The 18149-nt window shown below is 37.3% G+C and overlaps 1 protein-coding gene across 8 annotated transcripts in view; it reads left to right on the top strand.

The window, feature by feature from the left end:
* Positions 1-18149, top strand: part of ALMS1 (ALMS1 centrosome and basal body associated protein) — a 228084-nt gene that overhangs the window by 198638 nt on the left and 11297 nt on the right. For all 8 annotated transcript variants that reach the window (XR_009221653.1, XM_058550936.1, XM_058550939.1 and 5 more), the window contains one exon: positions 17815-17935. Coding sequence is in view for 7 of the 8 variants with exons in the window: in XM_058550936.1 (XP_058406919.1) it covers positions 17815-17935 (121 nt within the window). In the remaining variant the exon portion in view is untranslated. The remainder of the gene's footprint in view (positions 1-17814; positions 17936-18149) is intronic.

Below are 18149 nucleotides of genomic sequence, written 5' to 3'. Positions count from 1 at the left end.
GTAATTACTAATAGGAATGGATTTACTTTGGCCATTTTGCTATTTGTTTATGTCTTACATCTTTTTTCTTTCCCAATTTCTCCATTACTTCCTTCTTTTTTGTTTAAATGACTTTTTGTAATGTACCATTTTGATTCCCTTCTCTTTTCCTTTACTTTATATTTTTTAGTTATTTTCTTAGTAGTTACCATGGGGATTACAGTTAACATCTTAAGCTTATACCATCCTAATGTGAAATGGTAACAACTTAGCTTCACTAGTTTGCAAAAACTGCCTCTATACATCTCCGCCTGTCACCCTGTATATTGTTGTAGTTTCAGATTACATCTTTATACTTTCTGTACCCATTAACATAGATTTATAATTATTATTTTATACATTTGTCTTTTAAATCTTATAGGCAAAGAAAGAGGAGTTACAAACCAGAAATACAGTATTACTGACTTTTATATTTACCTATATAATTGCCTTTACCAGTGTTCTGTATTTCTTCACGTGGCTTCAAGTTATTGTCTAGTGTTCTTTCATTTCAGCCCAAAGGCGTCCCATTAAAATTTCTTATAGGGAAAGTCTTCTAGAAATGAATTCCCTCAACTTTTGTTTATCTGGGAATGTCTTAATTTCACCTTCATTGTTGAAAGATAGTTTTGCCAGATATAGATTTCTCTCTTCACAGTTTTTCACATCACTTTAAATATGTCATCTTACCGCCTGTTGACCTCTATGGTTTCTTATGAGAAATTGGCAGTTAATCTTACTGAGGATCCCTTCTGTGTTATGTCTCTTTGCTTTTACTGCTTTCAAGATTCTCTCTATCTTTGGCTTTTGACAGTTTGATTACTAAGTGTCTTGATGTGGACTTGGATTATCCTACTAGGAATTCATTGATTTTCTTAGATTTTACATTTGTGTCTTTTGTCAAATTTGGGAAGTTTCCAACCATTATTTCCTCAGATATTCTTTCTGACCCTTTCTCTCTCTCCTCTCCTTCTGGGGCTCCCACCATGCCTATATTGGTAAGCTTGATGGTATCCTAAAAGTCTCTTAGGCTCTGTTCATTTTTCGTCATTCTGTTTTCTTTCTGTCCCTCAGACTGGATAATTTCATTTAACCTATCTTCAGGTTCACTACTTCATCTCTGCCCAAATCTGCTGTTGAACTGCTCTGGTGAATTTTTCATTTCAGTTATTTTACTTTTCATCTTAATAATTTCTGTTTGTTTCCTTATTTTTTTTTTTATTGGTATTCTCTGTTTGGTGAGACATCGTTCTCCTTGTTTTTTGTTTATGGTTTCCTTTAGCTCTTTAAGCATATTTAAGACTTTTGATTTAAAGTCTTTGTATAGTAAGTCCAATATCTGTGCTTCCTGTGGGGCAGTTTTTATTAATTTTTTTTCCTGTGAATGCCCCATACTTTCTTATTTCTTTGGATGCCTTACAATTTTTTGTTAAAAACTAGACATTTTGAATATCATAATGTGATAATTCTGGAAATCAAATTCTCCTCCCCCCTCCCTAGGGTTTGTTGTTACTGCCTGTTGTGGATTGAAGTTGTTGGTATGTTTCATGACTTTTCTAAACTACTTTTGTACAGACTGTATCTTTTGTTGGTCTCTGACGTCCCCGTTCCTTTAGCTCAGTAGTCAGCTAGTTTGACAGATTTCCTTAAATACCTGGAGCCAAGAAAGAAAAAGCAAAAAGAAAGGAGAGAAGGAAAGGAAAGGAAAAAAGTTCCCCAGGTTTTTGTAGATTGTGTACTGGGGACTCCAGTGCTTGGCTAGGCGCGTACAACTCTGCCTTAGCCAAATTTCCTGCTTGCACTGACCCTAAAGATCAGCCAGTTGTGGAAACTTATGGTGTTCTCAGGTCTTTTCTGCACATGCATCCTGCCCTGTCTGTGTACTTTCTAGTTTCCCCAGGGTATATGGGATATTTTCAAAACCCTATTTTGCCAAAATTCTCACTACTTTTCTCCCTGGTTTTCAGTATGCCTATTATTTGCCCCAAATGTTATTTTTTTGCCCCATGCAATAATGTCTTTTTCATTTGGTTTTCAGTGTTTTCAAGGAAATTCTGTCCTCTAAAGTACCCTGAGAGAGTTCTAAGTTTGATGAAACAAAGGCAGGCTCCTTGTGTCAGTTCTTGAGGGAATACTCAGGCAGGTCAAAAGAGACAATTCCTTGGGAACAGGATACTCGGTGCTTCCTTTGGAAGCAGATACCCACACTGGGAATGCAGGCTGCTGTCTTCAGTACCATGCTGGGGAAAGGGGGCTGAGGCAGGCAAGGCTAAGTTAAAAGCCACAAAGCTCTTCTACCTTGTTTAGGTGGCCTTGCTCTTCCTTAAGTTTTTAATTCCTTGCGATAAACCTTTGACTGTCTTCCAGAGTTCTGATAAGGTTGATTTTTACAGTTTTTGCCAGGTTTTTTGGTGTTTCTAGGGGAGGGACAGGCCCCTGGAGGTCCCTCTTCTACCAGTTTTGCTGACATCCCTCCTCGGTAGAGTTTTGTGCCCTTCCCACAACAACTACTGTTCCCCTTTCCCAGGTCTGCACCATGACAGACACTTTGTAAAACTCTTCGATGTTTTTCCTGGTGGAGTTTGTGGAGAAATAGCCAGCAAAAGGGTGTAGATTCCCCCAGTTTCTGTAGCCCCCAAGGGCTTCACACTCTTGGGAGTGCACACTTGGCCTCTATCACTTAATCCAGTCTCCAGCCTTCTTAATGGTGTCCAGTTTTATCTTCTTTAAGTAATCTGGTGCTCACGTCTTATATCTCCCTGCAGGAAGCAATATCTCCTTAGATTTTGGGCCAGGGTTGACCTCTGACCTCAACTTTCTGACAGCTTCAAAAAAAGTCATGAACTTAACAGTTTGGTACACTTTTGTTGTTGTTGTTGTTGTTACTGTTGATGGTGGTGGTATTATAAGGATGGGAACAATGCTGTACCCAACTCCAGATCCCCAAGTGGTATATATGCAATAGATTTTGACCTGTGGTATTTTTATTAGAAGTACTTTCTAGATGTATAATTGTACCTTTGGATTTCCTGTTTGACCCAAGAGGAGTTTAGGGGAGAATTAATCTTTTTTGTATTTCCGTAAGGTTGGCTTTATTGTCACTACATATTAATTTATAATTTTAATGTATAGTGATCAGAGATTGTACTCAGTTCTCTATTTCTGTTTAAGGATATATGAAAATTTTCTTTGTGGCTTAATGTATGAATAAGTACTTCAAGGGTATTATAAAGAAGGTAGAGTGTCCATAGAGAGTATGACATTCCAATTATATCTAGTAAATCACCTTTATTAATTATATTCTTCCCAAATACTGGTTTCCTTGATCTGTTAAGGACTTTAAGGAGTGTATTTGAAGGTTGATTTATCTTTGTGGTGATTGAAGGTTTATGTAAATATTTATTTTATACCTGGCACATAAAAATTCATGCTACTTTTTTATTCACTGACTTGTATCATAAATCATACAAAGTAAGTTTCATTTTTCCATGTTTAATATGTTTTGATTTTTATACTACTCAATCCAATACAGGTTTTTTTTTTTTTTACATTGCATTTGCACAGTTTCTCTTTCCCATTCTTTTACTTTTAGCTTTTCTGAGTCACTTTTGCTCAAGTAGGTAGCATCTAGTTGAATTTAACTTCTTCCCCCCCTCCCCCACCCCCCCCAATTTGAGGGACTTTCTTTGAGGTGAATTTGTTCCACTTAATTTCAAAGTTATAACAAATATGTTTGCTTTAAATTTTATCTTGTTGATTTTCCCTGTTCAAATATGTTTATTAAGTAAATGTTTATTATACAATTTCCATTTCAAACTGAGGGAAGTGACCTTTTATTGTGGCAAAAAAACACATGACATAGAATTTATCATCTTAACCATTTTTAAGTGTACAATTCGGTAGTGTTAAGTATATTCACATTGTGGTGACACAGATCTCCAGAACTATTTCATCTTGTAACACTGAAAACTCTATACCCATTAAACAACTCCCCCTTTCCCTCTGCCTCGAGCCCCAGCATTCTACTTTCTGTTTCTATGAATTTGACTACTTTAGATTTAGATGATGTCATGTAAGTGGAATCATACAGTATTGGTCTTTTAGTAGCAGGCTTATTTCACTTAGTGTAGTGTCCTCAAGGTTTATCCATGTTGTAGTATGTGACAGTATTTTCTTCCTTTTTAAGTTTGAATAATATTCTATTGTATGTATATACATATTTTGTTTATCCCTTCATCCGTTGCTGGACATTTGGGTTGCTTCCACCTCTTGGCTATTGTGGATAGTGCTGCTATGAACATGGCTGTGCAAATATCCCTTCAAGACCTTGCTTTCATTTCTTTTGGATATATGTCCAGAAATGGAATGGCTAAATCATATGGTAATTCTATTTTTAATTTTTCGAGGAACCGCCATACTTTTCCACAGCAGCTGCACCATTTTACAGTCTCACCAACAGTGCACAAGGGTTCTAATTTCTCCACATCCTTGCCAACACTTGTTATTTTGTTTTTTCATAGTAGTCATCCTAATGGGTGAAGTGATATCTCATTATGGTTTGATTTGCATTTCTCTGATGATTAGTGATGTTGAGCATCTTTTCATATGCTTGTTGGCCATTTGTATATCATCTTTGGAGAAATGTCTATTCAAGTCCTTTGCCCATTCTTGAATCGGGTTATTTATTTTTTTGTCATTGAGTTGTGGGAGTTCTCTATATATTCTGGATGTTAACCCCTTATCATACATATGATTTGTAAGTTTTTTCTACCAGTCAGTGGGTTGCCTTTTCACTCTGTTGATTATGTCCTTTGATGCACAAAAGTTTTTAATATTGGTGTACAGTCATGTGCCGCATAACAACATTACAGTCAACAACAGACTACGTATACCACAGTGGTCCCATAAGATTAGTACCAAAAAGCCCAGGTGTGTAGTAGGCTGTACCATCTAGCTTTGTGTGAGTACTGTAGAGGAGGAAGAAATTTTCCTCTACCCTTCTAGGTTCTTCTCACAATAACCTAGAATTAACTCTTCATTTTGAGTTAATTTTTGTATGTGCTGTAATATAAGGCTCCTACTTCATTGTTTTGCATGTGGATATCCAGTTTTCTTAACACCATTTGTTGAGGAGACTGCCTTTTCCCCATTGAGTGATCTTGGCACCTTGTCAAGGGTCAAAGATCCTTTGACCATAGATCATTTGACCATATACACAAGGGTTTATTTCTGGGCTCTATTCTAATCCATTGATCTATTTTTCTATCTTTATACCAGTACCAGAGTGTTACATTACTGTATTGCTGTAATACATTTTGAAATCAGGAAGTGTGAGTCCTCTAACTTTCTTTTTTTTTTCAATATTGTTTTGGTTCTTCAGGGTTTCTTATCATTTTTAGTGATTTTTTACTGTTTCCGATCTTTTTGTTCATTGCTATATGATTTTCTTTGAGTTGTTTTTCTGATAACTTAGAAATATAATTAATCAAAGTGTAATCTAATTAACTAATATGCTTAAACCACTTTTTCAGTCTGTCACCATCAGATATAAAACAAGATCTATTGAGTCCAGCATATGAAAAATTAAGAAACTGGTTGCATTTGTCCTACTTTGTCCCACCTACCCACCCACACACATACTTCCCCCAACCTACCAATATTTGTTATATTTTGTCAATTTTGTCTCAGGTCATTATGGTAGTATTACTACTGCATTGACTAGTTTTATTTTCAAGACTATAACACTTACTTTCGTATTATAAGCAAAGTCACCATTTTATATTAGTAATTTTTTTTTTTTTTTTTTTTTGTGAGGAAGAACAGCCCTGAGCTAACATCCATGCCAATCCTCCTCTTTTTGCTGAGGAAGACTGGCCCTGGGCTAACATCTGTGCCCATCTTCCTCCACTTTATATGGGACCCCACCACAGCATGACCTGACAAGTGGTGCCTCGGTGCGCGCCCGGGATCTGAACCTGGGCCACCAGCAGCAGAGTGCGTGCACTTAACCGCTGTGCCACCAGGCCGGCCCCTATATTAGTTATGTTTTTAAATAAAGGGTCAATATTTACCATTAGTCTTTTCATATAACAATTATGAGTTTGTTAATTTAAATAGTTCTGTTGTTTGGCTAGATTTTTAAACAGTTGTTCAGGAGTGAGCATCTCTTCAGTTCTTACAAATTTGAGACTATCTTTGTATTACCTTTATATAAGAACAACAACTTGGATGGATATAAAACTTTGGGATAATAATCCTCAATTCAAAACTCGGTCAATTTTGCTTCCCTCTTGTGGGCACAAGCATTTGATATTTCTGTGTCACAGGCAATTCTAATATTTTTTTCTCTATGGGGTTCTGTTTTTTTATTCCTGGATTCTTGTCAATTTTTTTAAAATTTAAGTTTACTTACTTTCCCAGGGTATGTCTCAGTGTTGGTCAATCTCTATTGTTTTTTTTTATTGAAATAAAATTCATTTACCATACAATTCACTCTTTTAAGTATACAATCCAATGGTTTTTAGTATATTCAGAGAATATACTATAAAAGATAAAAAAAACAAGATATAAAGCTATATTTTTTACATATATATATATGACTGGAACAAAACTAAATATTAACAGATTATCTTAAAATTATGGGATTATAAATTTTCCTTTATAATTTTCTATGTGTTTTAATATTTTTTTACAAAACATGTATTTTCTAATAAGAAAGCATAAATGTTGTTTTTGTTTGACATTAATAAAAATGTGAGGTAAACCAGACTGATCAAACAAACACAAAACGTTAGTTATGAGCTGGAAAGGAGAATTCTCAACTTTTCATTGTGTTCTAGTTTCTGCCTAAAATGCCTGTTTGAATCTCCAATCTAGTCATAATAAATCCTTCTAGAAGCAGAGTGAAAGAACAGGATTAGAAAAGTATTATACACAATTTCTATGCCAAGATAAAATAAAATTTCCTTTTAGCTTCAAGTGCCTAGATTCATGGCCTCTCTTTTTTTTTTTTTTTTTTTTTGGTGAGGAAGACAGGCCCTGAGCTAACATCTGCCAATCCTCCTCTTTTTTGCTGAGGAAGACTGGCCCTGGGCTAACATCCATGCCCATCTTCTTCCACTTTATATGGGACACCGCCACAGCATAGCTTGACGAGCAGTGCGTCGGTGCGCACCCGGGATCGGAACCGGCGAACCCCGGGCCGCTGCAGCGGAGCACACGCACTCAACCACCTGTGCCACCAGGCCGGCCCCTGGCCTCTCTTTTTAAAGTGTTATCCCCATATCTCATCTTTTTAAAGTGTTATCCCCATATCTCATCCTCATTTTCATCCTCCCAAAGGCAACTGATCTTGTTATGTACATATCTTTTGGCTTACAAAAGTTCATACAAAATGTGTATTCTCTATGTGTGCATATGTTTTCAATTCATGTAAAATGTGTATCATTATTTTTCTTATGTTCACTAAGCATTGTATTTTTAAGATCCATCTACTTTGCTATATGTACATCTAATATAGGTTTCTAATCATTGCATGTTACTCCATTGAGTGCATCTACCAGTTTACCTGTGCACTTTCCCTGTTATGGACACCCAGGTTGCTGTCGACTCCCAGCACCACAAAACAATGGGAATGCATGTCCTTGTCCATATCCCCTCTGGACCTGTGTGAGACTATCTTTGGCATATATACCCAGAAGTGGAATTCTTGGATCATAAGCTATATGTATATTTAATTTCCTACATTAATACCAAATTGCTTTCCAGTCTATATTCCTACCTGCAATGCATGAAAATTCCTATATTTCCACCTTTCTGCCAGTATTTTCTAGTTTTGATGGAAGATTCAAAATACAAGTTTCTATACCATGGGAACATAGGGGGGGTTTTTTTGTTTTTGTTTTTTTTAATTAAATGGTACTTATCTTGAGAATTTACCCTATCCCCATTCTGTAATTTCCAGGGGAGGAAAGAGAATCTTTTAGAAACTTCCAAAATTACACTTGTGCTTTCAGCCAGAGTACATTTATTTGTTCATTCAAGCAGACGTAATTGTAATACAGAATGTGACAAAAGTACAAGAGTGGGATGCTCTAATTGCTTTTCTCAGATTTCGACATATAACAGATAAGAAAAGATATGGAAGATTTTAATAGCAATATTAACAGGCTTGATTTAAAATATCTATATAAAACTTTATTCCCCAAACACAGCATCCACAGCATTCCTATTCCAAATGCTCATGGACTATATACAAAAATTAATTGTACAGTTAGGCAAAATGTTGATAAACCCCAAAAGTCAGAGATTTATAACAAAACTCATATTCTCTAACCACAATACAGTAAAGTTGGAATTTAACAACTATAATTTTTTTCATTTAATAGATAAAAATTTAAAAACATCATTGTGAACTTTTTTTTTTTTTTTTTTTTTTTTTTGTGAGGAGATCAGCCCTGTGCTAACATCCGCCAATCCTCCTCTTTTTTTGCTGAGGAAGACGGCCCTGGGCTAACATCTGTGCCCATCTTCCTCCACTTTATATGGGACGCCGCTACAGCATGGCTTGCCAAGCAGTGCGTCGGTGTGCGCCCGGGATCCGAACCAGCGAACCCCGGGCCGCCGCAGCGGAGCGCGCGCACCCAACCGCTTGCGCCACCGGGCCGGCCCTATTCTGAACTTTTGAGTTATAGAAGAAGTAAAAATTGAAATTATAGACTTTTTTTCATTAAAACCAGTAAAAGCACACATCCAAAACTTATGGAATGTGACTAAATCTATAGTTAGAGGAAAACATATAGCCTTAAATTATATTTTAATTGAACAAGCTCAATTAGGAAATAATTGAAATAAGCATTCTAATCTGGAAAAAGACTAACAAACTAAGCAAAAAAAGCAAGAAGTAATTAATAAAATGTAAAATATATAAATTATTAAATCAGTCCTCCAAATTGATCAATATAACCAAGATCTGATTCTTTAAAAAAAAATAGACAAAATCTCTGATTTTTCTGACCATGGGAAAAAGAATATCAACATTAATCATATGGAAAGGTATAACCACAAAGAGGTGATTTTCTTGAAAAAGGTGTGCAACATTAGGCTGATATGTGTTAAAATCTAAATTGGATGATTTTTTAGGAAAATATAAACTAAGAAAATTGACCAAGAAGTTTTAAATCCTGAGTAGGTCACTAACAACAGAAGTTGAAAGACTTAATAATCAACAAGCCCCCACCCCTAACTATGTGCCCTCCAGAACTTTGGTACAACTATATGTTCCCACCAAAAAGTATGAGAGTATGTGTTTCTTCATTCCTTTGCCAACTGTGGGTAGTATCAGTCTTTTTAATATTTGCTAATCTGATGTGTGGAAAAACTCATTGCTTTAAATTGCATTTTTTTAATATTAGGTTTCAGGGATTGCTATTGACGTTTCTTATTTTGAGAATTACCTTTTTATATCCTTTGTCCATTTTTCTCTGAAGATTTTTTCCTATTAATTCTTAAGCATTAATTATATTATATTAATATTATAATAGTATTGTTATGTACTCAACTTCTTTATTTCTTTGTTCCACGTTAAGAAAGATCTTCCCAACCTCAAGATTATAAAAAAAATTCTCCTGTTTTTCTTTTAATACTTTTTTTAGGGTAGGAGGCAATGCCTTTAAATCCTAATCCACATGGAATTTATTTTGTTTGTGTAGGTATAATTTTATTTCCAAATATTTAGCTAATGTTAGAGGTTTTTAAATATGAAAGTGATATTCATAAATTAATTTATTAGAAAAATCAAATATTCTTTTGTTAAGCTGGACTTTAATCAATTGGACTTAGTAATTAATAGCCGTAATTAATAGTTCTTTTGAAATTTCTTCCCAAAACAACTGAAATAATATGTGAATATCTTATCAAAATAAATTTGAAGAGGAAACTAATTTTGACCAAAATATGGAGTTTCATTTATTAAACTTGAAGTGAGATCAGAACATCCAAGTGAAAATAACAAGCATGGATACATCTGACCTCATTAGTCTATGGGATAAAGATTTTAGAGTCGTCCATGTAAAGGAGATCATAATCCTCACAAGTATTAAAGCCAAGACGAGAGATATTTGAGAGAATGCAGAGAAAGAAAAAAAGGAGAGGGCCACTTCCAGACCATAATTTTCCAAACCTGATAGAAAATCCTTTGGGACCCATGTCATCTAGCTCTACAACCCCCTACAAGATTTTCATAATCGTTTGTTAACCTTCTGGTTTTTCCCATATATTGATTGAGGACTTTAGCTCTTGGATCATTTTCTTTCGTTCTGCCCCAAGCCCTGCCATTATCTGGGAAACTCTACTATCCTGTTAAGAGTTTTTTGACCTCAGTTCTAATGACCACTCTTCCATTACATTTTAACCATGCAGTCTCGGGGCCATACTTGGAATTTTGGCATCATCCAGAATTGTTCCAGCTCCTTTACTTATTCATGTACCAAAAGAAATGTTCTCAGGACCTATTATGCAGGCACAATTCATTTCTAATTTATCAGGGAGGACTTTTCGTATCATCTAGCATTCTTACAGAAATAAATGACCAATTCTAATTTTTTAAAGGTGAATAATAGACGGTTATCACCTGAGTCCCTGCTTTTGTAAGCTTTAATCCTGTCTCTAGGAATTAGATCTATGTCAAAATGTTATTTTTTGGACAGACGCTTTGTGATTGTTTCACCCTTTACTGGTTAGTAAGTTTTATTATTGAAACTAAAGGTGCCGGTTTGATCTGCACATATCTAAAAACTTTTCACGAGAAAAGACTGTCTTTTGATGCCATAGACTGTATCTCTAATTTTGGCTCTGTCTTATCAATGTGTATCTCTGGTCCTAAATTTGAGTGGTTATAAATGAATTAACGTAAACCCATTCCTCTGAAAGAAAAGCATCTCCCAGTAGGCACCTAGCTGGCAAAAGATCAGCAATAACAATCATCCTACATGAGGAATAGCCATAAAGGGTCATGTAAGAAAACATAGTATTTTTCCTATATTGGCTGTTTTCCTAAACTCAATTTCCACCTAAAAAGTAGTTTTTTAATGGAAAACCTATTTTTTCTGGGTCTATCTGATGGTGTCTCCGATGAATAAATATGGGAATGAGGGGCCGGCCCAGTGGCGTAGTGTGCGCGCTCTGCTGCTGGCGGCCCGGGTTGGGATCCCAGGCGCGCACCGATGCACCGCTTGTCAGGCCATCCTATGTTGGTGTCCCACATAAAGTGGAGGAAGATGGGTACAGATGTTAGCCCAGGGCCAGTCTTCCTCAGCAAAAAGAGGAGGATTGGCATGGATGTTAGTTCAGGGCTAATCTTCCTCACAAAAAGAAAATAAATGAATGAATGAGTCTCACTTAGATTTTAATTAAACTAAAAAGTACTATAAAAAGCCTTAAACGTCTCTGGGATGGTGGCATTTACTTTCTTTTCCCGGTGTGAAAAGGTGAGCAGGTGAGCTTGCTCTCATAATAATAGAAATTAAAACAGAAGCAGCCAGCCAGCGTGTATCTCCTTCTGAGACTCTGACAGAAAGCTTAAACCATGGTAGCAGATAATGTCACCTGACTCGTAGTCACTTAAATCTTGATGTGTAAGCCCCATTGCAGAGAACTAGGTGGGCCACTCCACACCCAGGCTCTGAGGGATGATGAGATCATTAGAGGAGATGCCTGCAGCTCTCTCATGGACTAAGGGAAGTGGACTGTTGTGATTTACCTGCAGCATCTGTAAATGAGTTCATCAAAAATGATGTTCTGTCCCATGGTGGGTCCTCAGCACGAATTGTCAGACACAGTGCAGGCCTGTGCATTGTAATTATTGTGAATCTGTGGAAGTCAACATGGCATGATTGCATGATTCCTTTGTTATATGTAAATGACGCTGTTGGTCACCTTCCATTGTTCTTGTATCCCTGATTCAGTAACACAGGAGATGCAGGACCACAGAGCATTGGAAGCTTTTTTCTCCAAAGAAGACTTCATAATCTACATGTATTTCAGTTTGCACACATGAATAAACACTTTTTACAGCTTTCTTGGGATCTTTCACATACCCTAAAATTTGCCTATTTAAAATATACAGTTTAATGGGTCTTAGTATATTCACAGAGTTGTGCAACCGTCACCCCAATATAATTTTAAAGCATTTTCAACACCTCCCAAAACGCCCTGAACACATTAGCAGTCACTCTTCATTTTTCCCAACCTCCCACCCCTGCCCCAGCCCCCATCTGTGATTACTAATCTACTTTCTGTCTCTATAGATGTGCTTAGTCTGGACATTTCATATAAATGGAGTCATACAATATGTGATCTTTTGTGACTGACTTCTTTCACTTAATAATGTTTTCAAGGTTCATCTATACTGTAGCATTATTCATTCCTTTTTATGGCCAAATATTCCATTGTATGAATGTACATATTTTATTTATCTGTGCATCAGTTAATGGACATTTGGATTTCTTCCACTTTTTGGCTGTTATTAACAAAGCTGCTGTGAACATTCCTGTACAAGTTTTTGTGTAGACATATATTTTTATTTGTTTTGGGCATATGCCTAGGAGTGGATATATGCTGGACCATATGGTAACACTACATTTAGCCATCTGAGGAACTACCAGACTGGTATCCAAAATATTGTCACCATTTTGCATTCCCACCAGCAATGTATGAGGATTCCAGTTTTTCCACATTCTTGAAAACACTCGTTTTTATCCTTTTGATTTTCACCCTCCTAGAAGGGCTAACTAAATATATTTTGTTGAGAGGGAATTTATTTTTAGACTGTTTTCTATTTTTAAATGTTTACCTTTTTGTAGGCAGAAATTAATCAGAAAAGATTTGAACTAGAAACAGTAACACACACACCGAAGCTCCTGATTTAGTCAAATGTTAAACGTGTGTTTTTTCACATTTAGTGGTGCATAGCGTGACTGGTTGTGTACTTTGGAAGTGCAGGAGGTCGGCAGACTCAGGCTTGGAAGAGACTGTCCACACTTCTGCTGCATCTGTGCCACAAGGCACTCCAGCCTTTGCTTCAACAGCTCCACCACTTGCTGCTGCTCATGCGCAGCTCGTTTCATTTGTCTAAGCCCCCATTATCAGAGGTTTTAACTTACAAAGATCCGAAATCTGCCTGCATTGGATTTCCTGGCTCTGTTCCCAGTTCTGCTCCCTGAAGGCACAGAAAATAGGCCTACTCTTCTATCTTTCAGGTCCCCACTTCCTTCCCTAAAGTGTTTTCTTCTCTCAGGTCTTCACTCTGAACCATTCTTCCTGGGTCATGCTTTCTACTCCCCTTTCCTAAGTTGGCAGTTTCCTGGGTCTAAGTTTGTCAATATCCTATTTTTAAACATGTCCTTTTTTATTTTATTTTTGTGAGGAAGATCAGGCCTGAGCTAACATCCATGCTAATCCTCCTCTTTTTGCGGAGGAAGACCGGCTCTGAGCTAACATGTATTGCCAATCCTCCTCCTTTTTTATTTTTTCCGCCAAAGCCCCGGTAGATAGTTGTATGTCATAGTTGCACATCCTTCTAGTTGCTGTATGTGGGACGTGGCGTCAGCATGGCCGGAAAAGCGGTGTCTCGGTGCGCGCCCGGGATCCGAACCCGGGCCGCCAGTAGCGGAGCACGTGCATTTAACCGCTAAACCACGGGGCCGGCCCTAAACATGTCCTTTTGAACTAAGCCTGTTGTGACTCAGGTGATGAGAGCACATTGACGGAGCAGATCTATCACTTCCTTTCTGTGGCTAGAATGTTTCTATGGCCTAACGTATGTTTTACTCCTATTGAACTCACCAGAGCCATTACACTTTTATTGCCACACTCTTCCCTGTAAGTTTGTGTTTTGTTTATTCTCACTTCTTAAACTGGTAATACAATCACATGGTACAAAATTTAAAATGTGTAAAAGAGAATTTGATAAGGAGTGTCCTTCTCACTCCTGTTCCCCAGGCACCCAGCTCTCTTTACCAGAGTTACTCAATGTTACTAGTTTTGCATATCTTTACAGAGATTTTTTAAAACAGCTTTATTGAAGTATAATTTACATACCATAAAATTCATCCATTTTAAGTGTGCAATTCAATTATTTTTAATAAATTTATAGAGTTGTGCAAACATCACTACCATCCATTTTAGAACATTGGTCACTCCAAAAAGGGCCCTTGTACCTGTTTGCAATCAATCTGCATTCTCAGCCCCAGACAACCACTAATCTGCCTTCTGCCTTTTCTGGACATTTCATGTAATAGAATCATAATATGTAGTCTTTTGCATCTGGCTTCTTTTGCTTAGCATGATGTTTTCAAGGTTCATCCACGTTGTAGTATGCATCGTAGTTCCTTTTTCTTGCTGATTAGTATTCCATTGTATGGATAACAGCACATTTTGTTTATCCAATTACCAGTTGTTGGACATTTGGATTGTTTCATTTTTTGGATAATATGAATAATGCTGCTATGAACATTTGTGTAAAAGTTTTTGTGTGGCCATGTGTTTTCTTTAGGGTATATACCTGGGAGTGGAATTGCTGGGTCATATGTTAAGTTTTATGTTTAATTTTTAAGAAAATGCCAGTGTTTTCCAAAGTGGCTGTACCATTTTACAGTCCCACCAGCAATATTTAAAGGTGCTAGTTTCTCTGCTTCCTTGTCAACACTTAGTATTGTTCATCTTTTTTATTATAGTCATCCCAGTGGATGTGAAGTGGTATCTCCTTGTGATTTTAATTTGCATTTCACTAATGACTGATGTTGAACATATTTTCATGTGCTTATTGGGCCACTCGGTCTTCTTTGGTGAAATGTCTATTCAAATCTTTTGCCCATTTTTAAATTACATACGTGGAATGTCTCACTGTTTATTTAAATCTTTAATTTTTCCCTCCAATGTTTTATCGTTTTCAGTGTGCAAGCCTTGCACTTTTGTTGTTAGATTTATTCCTAAATATTTCATTCTTTTTGATGCTATCGTGAATAGAATTGTTCCCTTAATTTTATTTTCAGATTGCTCATTGCTAGAATAGAAACACAATTGATTTTTTATCCTATTGATCTTATATTCTGCAATCTGGCTAAACTTATTTACTAGTGCTAGTACTTCTTTATAGATTCCTTAGCATTTTCTCAGACAGGATCATGTCATCTGCAAATAAAAACAGTTTTACTTCTTCCTTTGCAATCTGGGTTCTTTTCTTTCACAAGTATTTGATACATAAAAAAGCAAATACCTGCATGTTTTCTACCCTTTTTCACAAAAATGGCAGCATACTTTGCTTTTTGTACTTAATAATCTATCTTGCAAATCTGTTTCAGTACCTAAAGTACTTTCTCCTCTTTTTTTTTCTCAGCAGCTGCAGGTGTAGTATGTTGGCCAGTCAGTCACATCTTCTCACCACCCTTTCTGCACTTAGACATTTTGGGTTTTTTAACATCATAATAGTCTGATAGTTTTATATTAGTTTTTTACAATTTACAATGTAAATCATTTGTTTTTTATAACACTTCTGTAATTTCAGAAATGCAACTGTGCCCTTTTCTAGATGGGGGACCTGGCACAGAGAGATTATGGCTTGCTCAAGTAGAGATAGTCACTAAAGAGAAGATCTGAGACTGGCTTAGGTGACTCCAGACCCAGAACTTTTTCTCCTGCTACCAAGTTGCTGCCATTCCTTCAGCCTAATGTATAGGGCTTTACAATTACCCCTTGTTTGATTTAGCCCATCATTCCTGTTATTACTTGGGATTCTGACAGCTGTTTAGGCCCTCTCAGATGTGTATCATATGGGAAATCTGCTTTTCATATCTCTGAGACATTGATATATAAAATGTCAAGAAGGAATAGCCAGAGCAAACCAAGTGACCAGCACATAGTAGGTGCTTGGTAAATATTTGTTGTCGAATGTAAGATATACCACTCATAAAGGCCTCTCTCTGTGTTGATAACAATATTTGGGTAAGAGTGGTTCAACTAGTTATGGTTCTAGCAACTTATATTATCATTCAACCCATGTAACTCCATCTTGCCCTCAAAGATGTCATGAGAAGTTTTGTCACTCACATCTAGTTGTACTCTACACATTTTTTTGCTCTGCCAGTTAGTGCCATATGTACTAGGAAAAACAAGGCTACCCTGGCAGGGCTTATTCTGCCTGCCTTACTGAGCCCTGGCTGAAATTTGCTAATCTTGTCTTTGACTTCCAAATGCTTGCAAACTATCAGATTGCTGATCCATTCTAGAATTTTACAGGTCATCAGCGTTAAACCCTCCAGTTTGCAATGCTTAATTTTGAAAATTAAAACATTTTCTGGGGGCTGGCCCAGTGGTGCAGCAGTTAAATGCGCACGCTCAGCTTCAGTGGCCTGGGGTTCACCGGTTCGGATCCTGGGCGTGCACTGACGCACCACTTGTCAAGCCATGCTGTGGCGGCATCCCATATAAAGTAGAGGAAGATGGGCACGGATGTTAGCCCAGAGCCAATCTTCCTCAGCAAAAAAGAGGAGGATTAGCATTGGATGTTAGCTCAGGGCTGATCTTCCTCACAAAAAAAAAAAAAAAAAAAACATTTTCTGTCCCCAGACATCTAACAAAGTTCCTCTTCTCCAGGATTCTGTTGCAAAGCCCCTGGAATAAAGTTTATCTAGTTCAGGGGAGCAGATACTCTCCGTTTCATTTCCTGACTTGGACTTCAATTCACCTCTACCAAACTTGCTTAAGTAGACAATCACCTGGCATTTATTCAATATAGATGCTCAGACCCCTCCCCTAGAGATTCCAATTCATTGTTCTGGGTTTGGCCCCTCCCCCAGGAGATTTATGATAAGGAAGTTTAAACAATACAGTTTTATACTATATTTGTTCAACTCTATTTTGATAATCTTTTTGTCATCCACTAACATTCCACCATCAACTTCAATCCATGAACTTGCCCTTCATTGCTCTACTTGCTCTGAACATAACGAAAAAGGCCTTTGTGGGGGCCAGCCCCATGGCGTAGCGGTTAAGTGCGCGTGCTCCGCTGCTGGCAGCCCAGGGTTCGCCGGTTCAGATCCCGGGCGCGCACCGAGGCACTGCTTGTCAGGACATGCTGAGGCGGCATCCCATATAAAGTAGTGGAAGATGGGCACGGATGTTAGCCCAGGGCCAGTCTTCCTCAGCAAAAAGAGGAGGATTGGCATGGATGTTAGCTCAGGCTGATCTTCCTCACAAAAAAAAAAAAAAAAAAGGCCTTTGGGGCTCTTGGATGCTTTTTGCAATTCTCTGCTTTTTCAGGACTTCTCATGGGGCCTTTCAGCTCTCTGTATATTTAAACTTGTCTAAGTGTCTGAGTCTGAACTTATTGGAAAGCACTCACTGTAGCTCATCACTCTCTTTATTTATCCCCAGCGCTCTTCATCTCTCGTCAAAATTTTATGCAGGTGCCAAGTCAGAATTTCATTCTGAAGACCCACCAGGCTAATCTTTGGCTAGCATCCTTTTCAGAGTTTTTTCAAGTCCTGGGAGCATACGCAGTCTTTTTGTCTTACCTTCTTGAAACAGCTCAGGCCCTTATCCAACAATAACAGCATTCTCCTCCCTATTACAAATTATGTGGTAGCATGTTCACATTGTCACAAGCTCCCTGGCAACTTCATCTCAACAATTTGAATTGGATAAGAAAGGGATCTTGGTGACTTGTATGTTTTCTTATCCTGTGGGTAACTGTGCCATTGACTGCAGGTAATGATAACAGAGTCTCTTTTGTTTTTCCAGGTGGCAAACCATATGATTTCTTCTGACTCTATTTCATCTTCTACCAGTAGTTTCTGGAGCTCGAGCTCTACCCTTTGCAACAAGCAACATGTGCATATGTTAAACAAGGGTATACAAGCAGGTAAATTACTTGAATTTAAACATTTCCATTGAAATACAGGTAGCTCTTAAATGTAAGATACTCAACCTCACATAATAAAAGAAATGAAGATTAAAACTACTCAGATGCCATTTTTCACCTATCAGATTGGCAAAAATCTAAGTTTGATAGCAAGTTTGTGGGCAAGAGTGTAAGGAAATAGGTACTCTCATACGTTCTAGTGGGAGTGTGAGTT

This window comes from Diceros bicornis, chromosome 12 (assembly GCF_020826845.1).
Source record: "Diceros bicornis minor isolate mBicDic1 chromosome 12, mDicBic1.mat.cur, whole genome shotgun sequence".
Classification (NCBI taxonomy): domain Eukaryota; kingdom Metazoa; phylum Chordata; class Mammalia; order Perissodactyla; family Rhinocerotidae; genus Diceros; species Diceros bicornis.
Note: the sequence above shows the minus strand (reverse complement) of the source record. Positions and strands in the feature narration are given on the sequence as shown.